This window comes from Electrona antarctica (genome assembly GCF_951216825.1).
Source record: "Electrona antarctica genome assembly, chromosome: 9".
In the NCBI taxonomy this organism is placed as follows: Eukaryota; Metazoa; Chordata; class Actinopteri; order Myctophiformes; family Myctophidae; genus Electrona; species Electrona antarctica.
Window position 1 is genome coordinate 43,125,958 of NC_136790.1, and position 16,704 is coordinate 43,142,661.

Sequence of the window (16,704 nt, forward strand, 5' to 3'; positions counted from 1 at the left end):
ACACAAGTTTTAAATGTTGTGTTGTTGTTGTCGCTGTGCTGGACCTGTGCTGGTCGCTATACATATAGCCTATATGTATATACATACCTCCTCCTCCTCCTCCTCCTCCTTCAAGCGCCACTTTGGAATCCACAACACAGACTCGTAGTCGTAATAATTATATTACAACAACAAAAGAACGAATAAATAAATACAATAAAAAAGAGAGAAATAAACAACAACCCGCGCGGAAGATTAATAATAATCCGCGCGCAAAAAAAAGAAGAGAAACAAAAGCGGGCCGATCCGACGATCCTCTCTTCTACGGGTTTGTATGTAACGCAGATCAGACAATAGTAGTAGCTGGGCTGACGGGACTAACTTGGTTGTAAACGAGGAAGGGGGGTGGTGGTGGTGGGGGGGTAAGAATGCGTGGAATGATGGAATTCTGTTCCTAGCAGGTGGTGAGAGCAGAGCAGCGCTGATTGGTTGGCCCCGAGCTGGGAAAGCCATGATATCAGCATACATTATCATATCATTAGGATAATGAGATGGTTGCGTCACAATACATCCTTATTGGTCAAACGAGTTCATTGGTACAGTGTTGTTTTTGGCAGCAATTTTTGATTTTTGTTTTAGTCATTATAGTCTCTTCAATAGTTTTCATTTATAGTTTCAGTCACATTTTGTGTTAGTCCAGTTTTAGTCGACTAAATGTCGTAAGATTTTAGTCGACTAAATCTAGTTGATTTAGTCGACTAAAATGTATTTCGGCGGGCCTTGATGCCGTCGTAATGACTGATTTTACACACCTTGTGAGCTTGTAGATCTGCTATTTTCAGCATGTAACCAAGTGTAAAATGACTTATACTGGATCTCTTGTCCACTAGTCCCCTCCTAACATTTTAGTCTAGTTTTCAACTGTTGACGAAATTGTCAATATATTTAGTCTTAGTTTTAGTCACCGTAGCTTAGTTTTCATTTAGTTATTAGTTTGTCAGTGAAAAAAGGTAGTCGACGAAATCAACACTGGTTTAGTGGTAGTGAATGTTCGTCAGTACACAGTACAGTAAATAGCACAGATAACTGAAATGAGTCATCGTTTATGTGCGTTCGTTCAGCTCTAGCCTAAATATAGAAATCATTATGACAGATGCATCACAATGTTTTGGTGTGGAGCCAAATTCTGTCATATCAAATACAAAAGACAGTGCAAACAGACAAGACAATAGACAAATAATTGTAATGGGCGACACCAAATGTATCACTTGACGTTGCAGCCAGGGATGTTTATTATGATTATTAAATAAAATGTATAATATACATTACATTACACATGAACACGCTGATGATCAACAAGTTAATGAACAGGACAATGCAGTCAAAAGGTCATGTCCGATACGTCATTGTTCCAGAAAGCCCAAGTAAACTCAATGCATTTCAAATTTGAGAACTTGAAGCCTTGGTAACAGTGTATAGAAATATCCATGTTTCAAGTAATCAAGTGCACTTCCCAATTAAATAATCTTTCAAATCGACAAGCGTTACAGCCTTATTTTGAATATTATTCAATTGTTTATAACCCTACAAAATATTGATAATAGATATTGATACATTTTATCAAAACAAAAAAAAGGAGGACCAAATATTTTGTTTCCAAGAGATGACGGCCATTATTAACGGCTCCCTCACCAACCTGGGCATTGTCATCACTTGCCCATGGGCAAACGAGGAGTTTCATTCCGTACAGGAATTCCAAGCAGACATACAGTATCTCCTGCAGCAGGGATGTTGTTCAGCAAAACGCTGATGTTTCCTAACATCTCCCCAGAGACTAGACTTTGAACTCTCTGAGGCTTCACTAGTGAGGTGAATGACTGTGTCGTTGGCATGGCTACAGCAAATAGGAAGTAGTCGTTGCTATATTGCATTGGCCAACAACATGACCCGTCCTTCTGGAATCTCCAAAATGAATGTTGGGCCTCCCCTCCAAGACGTTTTAATTGCGTATAGTGAGAGAGATAGTACATGCATAAGAGGAGGACAAGGTTTTTTTGGCTATTCGGAAGATTAGCAGACGAGAGAAAGGTGCAAAAAGTGTGTTTGTAGTCTAGTGTAACCTCGCCTCACGAGGTGGAAAGCCTGTTCTCTGTTCCAAAAGTGCCGTGTGAACCGGTCTGGAATGGATGATATCGTTACGTCATGTTGTAGTATTGTTTTGTAGTCATCAGGCAGGAACAATCAAACGGAACTTCCTTTTCACTCAAACCGGAAGAATAACAATAAAAGCTCTCGTAGCCTGTAGCTTTTATTGAGAAAAATCGGTTTGAGGGAAAGGGAAGTTCCGGAAGATTAACGACTACAAAACAACACTACAACATGACGTAGCGATATCATCCGCTCCCGACAGGTTCATGAATCCGAAATGGAATGGTGCCCAGGCTAGTAGTAGTGCCACCTCACAGGGTCATGAGGACACATTGCGAAGGACACAGATAATTCTCCACAGAAATAACAGTCAATGTCTGCACTCTACCAGCATCTATGCAGCTCGTACGTTATCTTCGAGCTGAGCAGTACACATACCAAACGGCACAGAGATAAGATATTCAAATTGTCCAAATCCTTGCAATTACTTCTGCGATGGATGTACAATGATTTGACCCGATGCCAGATGGGCCAGTTTAACCCATTCAGGCCTGACGTCGAAATTTAAAAAAAAAAAGTTTTCTAAATCATGACAATTTTCGGAAAGATTTGAGGCACATTTTAACGATTTAAAAAAAATAGCAGACCTACAAGTTCATAGCGCGCCACTCGGTGGCGCGCTATGAGCTTGTAGATCTGCTATTTTTCAATAGCTAAATTATAACAATGTTTAAAACACCAAAACGGGTTCCCGCCCCAAAATGGGTTAATGGTTAATGTGGTTAAACGCTAACGTGACATGGATGCGTTCCAGGTCTCAATGGATTAAAACTCAGGATGCAGGACTACAGTATTCATCTAGTTAACCAGAGCCACTATGTACAGTATTTCATACTGTCTGATATCACTTAACCCATTTTGACCTGGGAACGATTTTACAAAATAATGTCTTCTAAATCATGACAGTTTTCTGATTCTATGTCAGTCGTTATCAAACATTTTCATGTCAAGGACCCCCAAGATTATATGTAATTGGCCGCGGACCCCCATCTGAAAATATGTTGTTCCAGGGACCCCCCCCCCCCCCAGAAGCAAAGATTTGAAAAGTTAAAAACTTTGGCTCTGAAAGAATAAATATGCAAAGATTTGCGCCACATTTTCACGATTTTTCAAAAATAGCAGACCTACAAGCTCGTAGCGCGGCACTCGGTGCCGCGCTACGAGCTTGTAGATCTGCTATCTTTCAATAGCTAAAGTATAACATAATGCTTAAAACACCAAAAGGGGTTAACACTACAGCCTCAAAATGCAACCCATTTATCACAGCCTTTAAATGACAACCATACTGGCAAGTCCTGGAAAGAAAGTCTCACTTATACCTACCATAAACTAGAATACTTTGGTAAAACTTAAGTCTGACAACCTCTCACATCTAAAGAGAGTTCATCACACACTAACATTTTGCATATAGGGAAAGATGATGTAAAACTAAAAAAAAAAGTGCTCCTCGGAGCCGCCAGGTCAGGTAGTTTATTGTGGCGTCCACCTGGTGGCGCTAATAGGCCAATGTCAAAAGGGTGCCATTTCTTCCTCTTCCCGATCATTTTTGTTCAAACAATCTGTTCCACTGAAATCGGCCTGCTGGTGGCGCGATAGCAGGCCAACGTGAAAAGTGTGGCATTTATTTATTCGTGCATTGCGGTCCAGTAATGTCTGAGAGTAGCTGTTTACAGACAGATGGAGGGACAGACAGACAGACAGACAGACAGACAGACAGACAGACAGACAGACTCACAGGAGGGAAAATATAATCCCCTTGCTGCCTTCGGCCGTTCTGGCGTGGCAGGGATAAAAGACAACATCAAACGGGGGTCTGTCTGTGACCTAATGCATATTACACTGGAGGTCTTTATGAAATTATAATGTTGATTGAATCACTGCTTAACAGTGCGTACCGTTTTACTGAGAATATGTAGGCCTATAACCAATCAGTCCCCTTCTTATTGTGAGATGATATGTAGGCCTATAACCAATCAGTCCCCTTCTTATTGTGAGATGAACCAATCAGTCCCCTTCTTATTGTGAGATGATATGTAGGCCTATAACCAATCAGTCCCCTTCTTATTGTGAGATGATATGTAGGCCTATAACCAATCAGTCCCCTTCTTATTGTGAGATGAACCAATCAGTCCCCTTCTTATTGTGAGATGAACGGGTCAGTGTCTTGAAAGCTAGAAGGATGGATTCAAGTACACAAAGATCTGAGATCAGATTCTAAAAATGTCTTCTACATCCTGACAGTTTTCTGAAAAAGCTATGTTTCCATGTCAGTCGTGTCTTCGACTTTTCAAAAATAGCAGACCTACAAGCTCGTAGTGCGCCACTCGGTGGCGCGCTATGAGCTTGTAGATCTGCTATTTTTCAATAGCTAAAGCATAACATAACGCTAACACCAAAAGGGGTTCCCGCCCAAAATGGGTTAAAACAGTGTGCGTTCAGCGAAAATAGCAGATCTGCAAGCTCAACACGTCACAAGATGAGCTCTTGTAGCATCTCTGACTGCATAATAACAAATCTGCGTTGTACTGTACAGTCATATATACATGCCTGCTAGGAGGTGTGCACCTAACGAAATGGGCCACAGTGTACTGTACAGCATGTACTGTACATACAGTACAGAATAGATAGGCTACACATGTACAGTGTTGTGGACCCTGAACAGATGCCTGGGAGGCAATGGAGCAGTAATTCTTTCTTTCTGTCCTTGTGTTCTGTTGTGCACCTGCCCAAAATTGACCCTTCCTTCCATGGAGAAATGTCTGTTAAAAATGTGTCTCGTACACCAGAGTATGCTTCCAGTACACTGACTGGACTATGAAAGACTAAAAGAAGTCTGCAGACAATCTCCACGCATGTGCTGTGAATGTCTGCACCCTGCTTTTAAACAATAAACACCTGTTGGTTGTTGACAACGTTCGTCACGGGACTTCATTCACATGAGATTTCGGACTTCTGGCATTGGCTGTGATTCACATTAAAAGGAGAATTCCATGCTAGAAGGCTTTCTTTATACCTTTATTTGTAGTTGTTACGTCCCCACCAAACAGGTCCAGGTGTTATTTTGTGCAAAAGCGCATTACTGGCCATTTCCCCTAATATAAGCCCTCAATGGGGGTTGGGTTTTTGTGCTAATTCGCTTATTTCCATCGAAATAAGTAGTAAAGTGTGCCGCTTGGGATACTATTTACATTATGAAGAGAGGACAAAACAAATTGAGCGATGGAAATAAGCGAATTAGCACAACACCCCAATGCCCCATTCAATTCAATGCAATGCGATTCAATTCATTGAGGGCTTATATTAGGGGAAATAGCCAATAATGCGCTTTTGCACAAAAAAACACCTGGACCTCTTTGTTGGGGACGTAACAACTACAAATAAAGGTAAGAAAGCCTTCTAGCATGGAATTCTCCTTTAAGGGGAGTTAAAACGAGGGCAAGGCTCCCAGCAGGCTACTCGAACACCGCTTGATATACATGGTCGGCGATCCCATAGGGACAATTCAACCAGAGGTTAGTGTACAGTAGTGTGTGCGATTGTTAAAGCAACGGCTCGTCAAGAGTTAAGGACGGAGATGCAGGTGTGTGTGTGTGTGTGTGTGTGTCTGGTGAACACAGGGAAAGTCAAAGTGCATGTCTGACACGTTCAGGACAGTTGTGAGACGGAAGGCTTCGTCCTCCATCCCTGCCACATCTTCATCAGTTTCTTGGAACTGTAGGACGCAGACTTCCACAGGCCTAGGAAGGACCACACCACATGACACCACACATATTAATGACAATATTGTATATGTACAGGAACACATCAATTATTGTCGTCGTCATTGTTTTAAAGTGAGTTTATCGAGTGGACTTTCTCAAGTTTGATGTAACATCTTAAAACTTGACGAATGCAGCAAGGCTTACCGGCCGTGGCGATGCTTTTGAGGCTCTGCGTTATGCTGGAGGACTTGACGATAGATGAGATTCCTGGATCACACACACACACACACACACACACACACACACACACACACACACACACACACACACACACACACACACACACACACACACACACACACACACACACACACACACACACACACACACACACACACACACACACACACACACACACACACACACACACACACACACACACACACACACACACACACTCAGACATTACTTTCAGCGACTGAACCAAACTTATAATGCTATCTCAAGACACTAGCATTCTGCACGATGGCTTCCAAGCAATATGCTTACGGACTGATGATTTCTCAATACTACTTTATTACTTGTCAATATGAACATTTTGATAGGACAGATCAAATCCCCTGCCATCCATCAACCAGACTACCCAGCGTTCTTTTTTGTAATTGTATGATAACTTCACAGTTGAGGTCCTAGGGGAGCCTGTAATAAAATACCTTGAATCATTATCCAGCCCGGCCTCCCTCCCTCACTCACTCCCCTCCATCGATCTATCCATCGATCTACCCGTCCGCTCATTCATCTCTACCCACCATCCATCTTTTTTTTTTTTATCCCACAATTTTGCAACCCATTTTTGTGTCAATGATCTAATGTAATCCTGGGCGCTACACATGCATGAGGAGTCCACGCTGCTTCTTGTCACCTGACAGGGGGGAGTTTCCCCAGGCGGACGTAGCGCGTGGAAGGAACATGTTATTTCCGACCAGTTCCTTTCCCCTACATCAGGCGCCCCGGCTGGCCAGGGGGAGGTAGTTTTAGAGACGAGTATTACTGCATGTTTTTTGTGAAGGTATACCTACCCTAGGGGACACGGGGAGAACATGCAAACTCCACACAGAAGGGCCCTTTCGTCAACCCTCGCCTCGGGTATGGGCACTGATGACGCGGAGGAGGGAACACGCCCCCAGCGCCCACAGCGGGAATCGAACCCAGGACCTTCTAGCTGTGAGGCGACAGCACTACTGACTGTGCCACCGTGCCACCATAGTTTAATTAAGTCATCCTGTGTTGTTCTTGTCCTATGCTTCTACCTGTCCTCCATCTACCATCTATCATTCACACATTGCTCTATCCTATCCATCTGCATGCTCAACATCAAGCTATCCGTCTTGGCACTCATTCACCCTTACATTCCTCTGTTGACAGCTCTAGGCGACACCCAATAATGAACCCGTGCCACTTGCAGTCGCCACCTGTTCAAAACTCTACGCTCCTTCCTGGTCTTGGAATGACCTACAGAACAGACTCAAACTGGCTGCTGTGATTCCCCTAGTGAGTTTTTAAATGGATTGCCATTGGGCACACTTCACCAAACACTGCATCTGCATATGTTCTCTTGCTTTTTAGTTTACTAGCAAAGTTAGTTGCGTATAGTTTTTATTTATTAGTCTTTATTGGTTGTGTTACTAGACGTTCCTGTTCTCCCTTTGAGCTTCTTCGGTAGTGGGTTCTGTATTTATGAGCATTGTTTGTCCTGCTTTTTTGTCGTGTATTCAATCATCCATCTTTCTATTATTTATTCATACAACCATTTAGTGTTGATTTCGTCCACTGTCTAAAACTATGACGAAAAATGTTCGTCGACTACCTTTTTTCACCGACGAAAACTATAAATGCTACAATGACTATATGAATGACTTCATATATTGACAATTAAATAAATAAAAACTACACTAAAATGTTACGGAGGGACTAGTGGGGAAGAGATCCAGTAGAAATAAAAGACAAGTCATTTTATGTTTGGTTCTTGCTCTTGCACTCTGAAAATAGCCGATCTACAAGCTCACAACGCGTCATGCTGCGAGCTTGTAGATCGGCTATTTTCAGCACGAAACCTAGTGTCAAATCAGGCATCGCGGTGCCATCAAGTCACCGCCAATCGCCAAAATGCATTTTCGTCGACTAAATCAACTGTACATTTAGTCGACTAAAATCTGATGTTTAGTCGACTAAAACTAGGCTAACACTAAAAACATTTCAGATGACTAGAATATGACTAAAACTAAATGGTAAAATCTAGGGATGTCCCGATGGGTGGCCGTGATTATTGTTTAGGGAAGCAGTAGAGAATGGCAGCATCAAATAACGCTAGTTTTCATGATCCATCCGTCCGATCTATCCGTCCGTCTGTGTGTCTGACTAAATTCTTGTGCCAGTTTCCGTGCTCTTCCTATCAGCAACTGGCCCACTCTCTGTCAGGCATAAACTAAACTCTGGATCATGCTGAAATAATCTGATGCGAGTTGTACGCCGTTGTACAGCTGCGCCTCCACTTCCAATCTAGAATTAATTATACGTCGCCGTACTGCGGAGCGCGTGCAGAAAATAGCCGATCTACAAGCTTACAGTGCGTCGTCGAGTCGTCGCGCATTGTTCATGACTCGTTTCTGTCACATCATAAGATACTAATCTAATGGGTCAAATAATCACTGAGATCTACGAGTAGATGATAGATGTCTCAGTCTGACTCAGAGCAGCCAGCCAGGCAACGCTGTTTGCCTGTGCCTGGGAGCTCATTACACTACGGTAGGCAGAGAGGGACAAGACAGGCAAACATGACTGACGATACATTACAATAGCGAAAAGGGCCATCTTGTGGCGATAGACTGTAATAGCAGTCTCTGATTAACAAAATGAAATAATGCGAAAGCATGGCCACGTTAAAATGAATTAGACGGTAAAACCGGAAACTGCAGTGTTTTGTTCATAGTAAACCGGGGTTTTAAATTTAGCAAAACCGCCCAACCTTACAAATAATGGCCGATACCGATACTTCTCCGATACCCATACAGTATCGGGACATCTCTAGTAAAATCGTATTCAAAAACTGCCAAAACCAACGAACGCGTCGATCCGTCCGTATATACCTTGCTGTACGACTGCGCCACAGTCCGGGTCTTGCGCCACCTGCAGGAGGATCTCCTCCACGTCGCGGTTTTTCCCCGGGGGGTCCACGAGCCTCGTGATCCTCTGCTGGAGGGTCCGGGGCAGCGCCATCAGCTGGATGAACTGGCCCTCGGGGCTCTTGTCCACCTGCCAGGTTATGATGCACAAACAACAATAACATTAACTGCATTCTGGACGGGAAGGAACCCCTTTTGGTGTTTTTTTTTTAAGCATTATGTTATACTTTTAGCTATTGAAAAATAGCAGATCTACGAGCTTGTAGATCTGCTATTTTTTTTTAAATCGTGAAAATATATATTATTACAGAGTGAACATTTTAACTCAAATCTTTGCTTCTGGGGGAGGTCCCTGGAACAACATATTTTCAGATGGGGGGGGGGGGGGGGCGGAGGTATATTACATATCATTTTTGGGGTCCTTGACATGAAATATTGAGCACCACTGATATAGAGCACCAAAGTCTGACGTCAATATCGGTAGAGGGCGCAAATCCACAGGTTTGTGTACTTTTTATTTGTATTGTAATCCCCATAGGGGGATTTTAGATTGCCTCATATAAGAACTGTGTTTGAAAAATAAACATGTCACCCCGGCCGTTTCACTCATATGGACATGAAGAAAGAGAAAACGCTTATGTTACTGCTACTGAATTAGTTACATTTTCGCTAGAAACAGACTGTATCATATATGAGTGACTGACTGTCGCAAACGATACAGAGACACCTCCCCGACAATAACGCAGAGACAGCTTGTTTATTTTTGGACCACAACGCTTATATGAAACGATTTTAAGATGAGCCCATGTTATTATCCATAGAGAAATTACTTCCGCGAACCAGGGGAATCGAAGGGATGAGCGAGTTACGTCAGGACTTCGGTGCTCTATAGAAACATGAGGTATTTCAGAAAACTGTCAGGATTTTGAAGACATTTTTTAAATTTCGACGTCAGGCCTAAATGGGTTAACCTTCAATATTAAACTCATGTTAACTGATTCATTGCAACTTTTGTATGCGCGAGCAGACACACGTGATTGATAATATGCGCTCATTCTCGATTCCCTTTCAGGCAATCTGGTACACTTTCCCTTGAGATTCGTACTCCCTTTTCTGTGGAAGTTCTTGATGCCCCGACATCCCACATAACTGACTGACAACATTGACATGTCATCATTACAATGCATTTGGTTCTGGCTCTGGGTTCAAGGATATACACATGAATATATTGTTCCAGGCCAGTGTGATGCCGGGGGAGGTGAGCATTGTATTTGTCTCTGTGTGGCAGCCACGGGAGTGGCAATAATGGCAGAGAGAGAGAGCAAACACAAATGAAACCTTATCCCTGCCCTGGAAGACAAGAGGAGCGTCCATACCTGTCCTGAAGGCATACACACTCTCACAGATACACACCCAAATTCTATGCATGTGCCAGTTAAAATGCTAATCATAGAGTAGAGAGTTGCGCCAAGGGAGTCACACACACACGCCCTATTTAAAACTAATAGTATGATGAAAGAATATGCCCTGTCCTGCTCCGTACAATGAGTTACTTAAAGTTAAAGCCAAACTAAAAACCAACAAACTGTTGGGAACAATAGAAAAAAAATTGTTAATGTACACAGAGTCTGGACTCTGGAGTAGGATCCGATTTTACAGGATTTCGGATTGTAGGATTTAATTTCACTCCAACCAAGTTGACAAAGGTTTTCAAAAAACTGGTCTCTGAAAGGCGTAACCTTTGGACAGTTGATTAACAAGTCGATTAACAGCTTGAATGCCTACAATTTACGGCCGTCTTTGAGGCTAGACTGCCTATGTTTAAAGTTACCGTTACCGCCAGTGCACCGATCGCTGAGTTGCTTGTCATGAAAATCCACTTTAAAACGGTGTAATCGCTTCGTATCGTATTCCTGACTTTTACTTGTAACGGAATATAGTATTGATACTTTTACTTCAGTAAAAACAAGCGAGTACTTTTCCCCACCACCGTCTGTGACCGAGCCCCATAGGCTCAATGTGTGAATAGAAAGACCGGGTCATTGTTCACTGCAGGTGTGTTGGTTGGACGTTTCGACGGGACTGCCGCGAAGCTGAAAGAAAGCGAAACTTGTAAAGAAGCCAAAGATAGAGGAGCTCTCGGAGCTAGGACACACAACGGAGGCTTATTGTCAGATTAGAATGAGTGACATATGAATCCTATTGGATACTACAGCAGACGGTCTCCTCGGGGCAATGGGATCATTTTACTCATGTGGCTATCAAGTATAAACTGCCAGAAAAGGTACACATTTTCTCAAAAGAGGTTGAAAATACAAATTTTTACTTATGTATTAAACATGTTCTCAAATCGATTTCAAGGTTTTGCACTTTTCGCGTCCAAAATAGTAACATGGGTAATCGGTAAGTGGTGCATTCAATTAATCGATATGGCAATATATTGATCGAAAATCCGGACGATAGGTGAATCGATCGAGAGGCTGCTGTATCGATACGGCATTAAACGGAACGAATTATGTGGGTGACGCAGTGTTGACAAACGAGCCTCTGTTTAACGTTATCAAAGCCCCCCTTGCAAGTTGCAATGCACTCCCTTCCCAGACCCCTTGTTAGGATGTTTAGACATTTTATTTTAATATTTAATATCCACCAAATTTTGATTGGCCAGAATGAGATGATGTACAATGATAAGATCACCTCTCACTTCACACGGGTGTGATTTTATTAAACAGAAAAAGCATTTTCAGGTCTGGATACCGTGTGTGTGTGTGTGCGTGCGTGCGTGCGTGCATGCGTGCGTGTGCGTGCGTGCGTGCGTGCGTGCGTGCGTGCATGCGTGTGCTCACCTCTAGTTTCCCCTGCTGAGGCTTGTAGACCACCTGAGGGCAGTCCTGTAAGATGTTGCTGTACAGGATCCGGAAGTGCTGGATGTTGTCGTTGACGATGTTGGCCACCTTGGACTTATCCTCTCCGATCACCATCCTGAAATCCCCTTATTAGGAAAAGTATGGAACAAAAGATTTATGGGAGCACACAGTGAGCCGAAATAACCCTGGTTCGATTACCGAGCGGGAACCGATGTCACGTACCACATGCCCTCCTTGTTCACAAAGCATTGAACCGATGTCACGTACCACATGCCCTCCTTGTTCACAAAGCATTGAACCGATGTCACGTACCACATGTCCTCCTTGTTCACAAAGCATTGAACCGATGTCACGTACCACATGCCCTCCTTGTTCACAAAGCATTGAACCGATGTCACGTACCACATGCCCTCCTTGTTCACAAAGCATTGAACCGATGTCACGTACCACATGCCCTCCTTGTTCACAAAGCATTGTGCCAAACAATGCACTGTGATCCATTTTCTTTATACAGAGATTAAAATATGGTGCATTTTGCATCCCAAAACGCAGTTAGTTAAAGGTATATTCAGTGATTTCACTTCATTCAAATATCACTTATTTATTTCTTTTTTTTTGATAATCCTCCCTACTATAGAGTGTGTTGACCATATAAGGAGTTCCTCCCTGTCCCCAGTGAGCCCCTCGGGTCAAAAAACCCTAGTTTCAGTTTTGGTGGAGGGTGGCAAATCCTTCATCCAATCAGGATGAGAGGGGCCTTCCTCCAATCATGATCGAGTGGGGGCGGGCCTTGGTGCACATGCTGTTGGCCTGTTGGAACTTCCCCCCACTGTAGAGCGTGTGCATGTGCACATTTTGTTACCGGGGCGGACTGGGTGGTTTTCCAAATCACCAAAATCACTGAATGCTCCTTTAAGGGACGCAATAAAACAACGACCTCTGCATCCACGGGATGCACTACTGTACTGTTTTAGGGGCTGGCCAAAGCATTTCCAGGGGTCCGCAGCTAAAAGAAAACCCTTGAGAACCCCTGCTCTCTCGCACACATGCTCAGAAGGCGAGAATAAAATGTCCTGGTTCTGTGGGTCTAGTCACCTGCATAGGAGAGACCGGCGATCTGCAGGAACAGGTCTTCTTCCGTGAAGCTCTCCGGCAGCATGAGGAACGACGCGATCACGGCACTTTTCAGATTGCCCACCAGGGCGGCGCGCAGCTTCCCGTTGTTGTCACTCTGCATCAGCATCTTCACCTGCAACCAGGACATACATACCAGTGTTGTTTTTGGGCAGCAAATTTTGATTTTAGTTTGAGTCATAGTCTCTTGAATAGCTTTCATTTAGATTTAGTCACATTTTAGTCACCTGGAATGTCTTAGTGTTAGTCTAGTTTTAGTCGACTAAATATCATAGGATTTTAGTCCTAAATCTACAGTTGATTTAGTCGACTGAAATGTATTTTGGTGGGCCTTGATGCCGTCGTAATGACTGTTTTTACACTTACTGAAAATAGCAGATCTACAAGCACACATTATTTGTGCCAAATTATTTTGGGGGGTCCCCAGATTATTGTAAAAAATAAATAAATTAATAATAATAATAATAATAACTTTTATTTTTTTTTGCAACTGAATGGCTGGAAAATGGAAATTGAATCGAAATCGAAAAGACATGGCCAAAGCATTTCCGGGGGTCCCCAGCCAAAAATGTTGAGAACCCCTGTTTTAGCAGACAGTGTGAGGGTCCAATGGAGTTAAGAGGTTTTTCCCGAAACGCTTTTAACTACTTTTCTTTGGTTAAATATTTTTTAACCAACACACAGACAAAAAAAATCACATCGTGTGAAGTGAGGGGTGGCACTCTGTGTGGGGCTTCCCAAGGGGGGGGGGGGGGGTTCCCTGTCTGATAATATCAGCCCATCTAAATTGATTCTGATACGAAACAGATTCACCAAAACTCTTGTGACACTTTGTCCCCAAGTGAGACAAGCGTGGGGGTGGACTAAGTTGGCATTGCTTGCTCGACAAGGGTCAACACCTTAACCTTAACCTTGACCCTAGTCACGAGATCGGCGTAAAAATATGTACTTACGGGTTTGTGCAGTCGCCCAGCAACATACATCGTCTTCCAGTGCATCAGGTCATCAATCAGAGTCTCTGTGCTAATGACGCCATATTTGATTACCTGGGGTGATGAAAGGAAAACTGAGGATATCACAATTTTGCCATTTTGAGACAATCAATGTAAAGTACATCAAACATAATTACCGGAAGCATGCTATATTTACTCTCCTTTTCAGTATTTTCCAGTTTTGGGCAGTTTTTTCTACCTGTGCCTTTCGGCAACACGACCCACACTAGGTCAAAGTGTGACACAAGGCAGCAGTCTCTCGGAATGAAACCAAGTGTCCAACCCCCCCCCCCCCCCCCCCCCGTAGTAAAAGAAAATCTCAATCGAGGTCAGTGAATGTTTTTTGTATTGAACAGTAACCTCGCCTCACGTCTCTGTTCCGTGTGAACCGGTCTGGAACGGATGATATCGTTACGTCATGTTGCAGCATTGTTTTGTAGTCGTCAGGCAGGAACAATCAAACGGAACTTCCTTTTCCCTCAAACCGGAAGAATAACAATAAAAGCTCTCGTAGCCTGTAGCTTTTATTGAGAAAAAGGAACTTCCGGAAGATTGATGACTACAAAACAATACTACAACATGACGTAGCGATATCATCCGCTCCCACCCCGGATCATGAACCCGAACCGGAATGCATGCCCAGGCTAATTGAGCGGTATCTGTGATTTACCCTTCCATCCACCGGTACAAGAGTGTTGTAGTACACTCCGGCCCCGCGGTCACTCTGAATGGAGCTGATCTTTCTGGGCCCCAGCATCTTGAGAACGGAGTAGTGTTTGCGGTTCTGCAGCAGGTTCATGGTGTGCCAGGTCACAGGGTCGTCCACCGTGAACACAAAGTCCAGCATGTTTTTCTGAGAGGTGGAGAAAAAGAACACTTTTAGGCCCGACGTCGAAATTTAAAAAAAAATGTCTTCTAAATTCTGACAGTTTTCTGAAATACCTATGTTTCTATATATCAGTGGTGCTCAATATTTCATGTCAAGGACCCCAAAAATTCGATGTAATTGGCCACCGACCCGCATCTGAAAATATGCTATTCCAGGAACCCCCCAGAAGCAAAGATTTGAGTTAAAAACGTTAGCTCTGAAAGAATCTCTTATTGGGGGTCCCTGGCATATATTTTTTTTCAAATGGGGGTCCGCGAGGTTAATTAGTGTCAATTTGGGGGTCCTTGGCATGAAAAAGTTTGGGAACCACTGAAATAGAACACTGACTTTGTAGCTTAGTTACTGCACTTTGTTAGGGCAGTATAGGTACGGCCAACTATTTCCTATATTCGGTATTCGGTTTTGGCCAAGAATTTCCCTTTCGGTGCATCCCTGGGGCGACTGTGGCTCAGGAGGTAGAGCAGGTCGTCCAGTGATCCATGGGTCGGCGGCTCGAATCCCGGCTCCTCCTGTCTACATGTCGAAGTGTCCTTGGGCAAGACACTGAACCCCAAATTGCTCCCGATGTGCTGGTTGGTACCTTGCATGGCTTCCGCCACAATCGGTGTGTGAATGGGTGAATGTAATGCACAATCTATGTAAAGCGCCTTGGATAAAGGCGCTATATAAATGCACCATTTACCATTTACCATTTTACGTATATAGTTTTGCTATGGCCTTTATATTGTCTAACTGTCTGTCATGACTCATGTGTGATTGATTGAAATATGTATTAATAGTTTGCAGAATTACAGTACATTTCAAGCACAACTCAATACAAAGACTGAGTGGAAGACCCAATAAATAAAGCATTACACTTGTTTACAAGAGGGTCCACCCTGTTCAATTCATCACAACATTTAGAGACGGTACAAATAGACACTTCTATATAGCCAAAGATGATTGTCTTTACCCCCATCTGTCCCTGAGTGGTCCCTTGCTGTTTGAAAACACCGGAGCCATAGGCGAAAGCTAGACTAATGTCCTGGGGAAACTGAGACAAGATCCTCCGGTAAAACACGCCCGTGTTCTGCAACGCTGGAAGAGTCATCTTGACAACGGTCCACGGTCAGCGGTCAACTGACCGTTACCTATATTTTAATTATAGCTATATACCGACGATCAAACACACCAGAACACGTTATTAGTCCAGATTAAACCCAAAGTAAAGTTAAAACACGGTATTCGGGACCAATAAGGGGGGCTCCATAAACCTCCAATATCAATTGTTGTGTTGTTGTTGTTGTTGTTGTAGTAGCCGCGTGCATTCGGTCAGCTGTTCTTATATATATATATCTATGGTTGCCATGATGTTGTCCTGCAGTTCACGTCGACGTCAATTTGCGTCACAAATATGCGCCACAATCTGTGAGTTCATGGGAGTTTGAGTTTAAAATACATGTACAGTTTTTTTTGACCATTTTGACTGCTGCGTGTATTCTATTCTGTGTATACATTTGGTGTACCGTATTTATTCATTGTTGTTAGTTGTTGATGCGATGCAATTTAATGCTCGATATTGTAGCAGGCAGAGAGAGACCGCTTAAACTATTTTAGAGTGCACTGGTCACGTTCTAATGTATCCAGTAGAGGGCGGTATCGCATCTGATTTAAGTGGCAACAAAGCTGAGGGATTGATTGAAATAATGTATTAACAGTTTGCAGAATTACAGTACATTTCAAGCACAACTCAATACAAAGACTGTAACTGAG

The 16,704-nt window shown here is 43.2% G+C and overlaps 1 protein-coding gene across 1 annotated transcript; it reads right to left on the bottom strand.

The window, feature by feature from the left end:
- Positions 1 to 3,843: 3,843 nt before the first annotated feature.
- tamm41 (TAM41 mitochondrial translocator assembly and maintenance homolog) lies at positions 3,844 to 16,312 on the bottom strand. Its single transcript, XM_079510397.1, has 9 exons — positions 15,905 to 16,312; positions 14,734 to 14,916; positions 14,025 to 14,117; positions 13,033 to 13,186; positions 11,917 to 12,062; positions 9,035 to 9,200; positions 6,093 to 6,155; positions 4,614 to 5,924; positions 3,844 to 4,401 (listed from the first exon to the last, which is right to left on the bottom strand). Exons 1-8 carry the CDS (start codon positions 16,040 to 16,042, stop codon positions 5,833 to 5,835), a joined length of 1,035 nt encoding a protein of 344 aa, XP_079366523.1. The 5' UTR covers positions 16,043 to 16,312; the 3' UTR covers positions 3,844 to 4,401; positions 4,614 to 5,832.
- Between the last annotated feature and the right edge of the window lie 392 nt (positions 16,313 to 16,704).

Coding starts and splice junctions, on each gene's coding strand:
- tamm41 (XM_079510397.1), bottom strand. CDS start 16,042: ATGACTCTTCCAGCGTTGCAGAACACGGGCGTGTTTTACCGGAGGATC. Junction 14,917..15,904: donor CCACTCAGGGACAGATGGGG/GTAAAGACAATC, acceptor TCCACCTCTCAG/AAAAACATGCTGGACTTTGT. Junction 12,063..13,032: donor CGCCGGTCTCTCCTATGCAG/GTGACTAGACCC, acceptor TTTCCTAATAAG/GGGATTTCAGGATGGTGATC.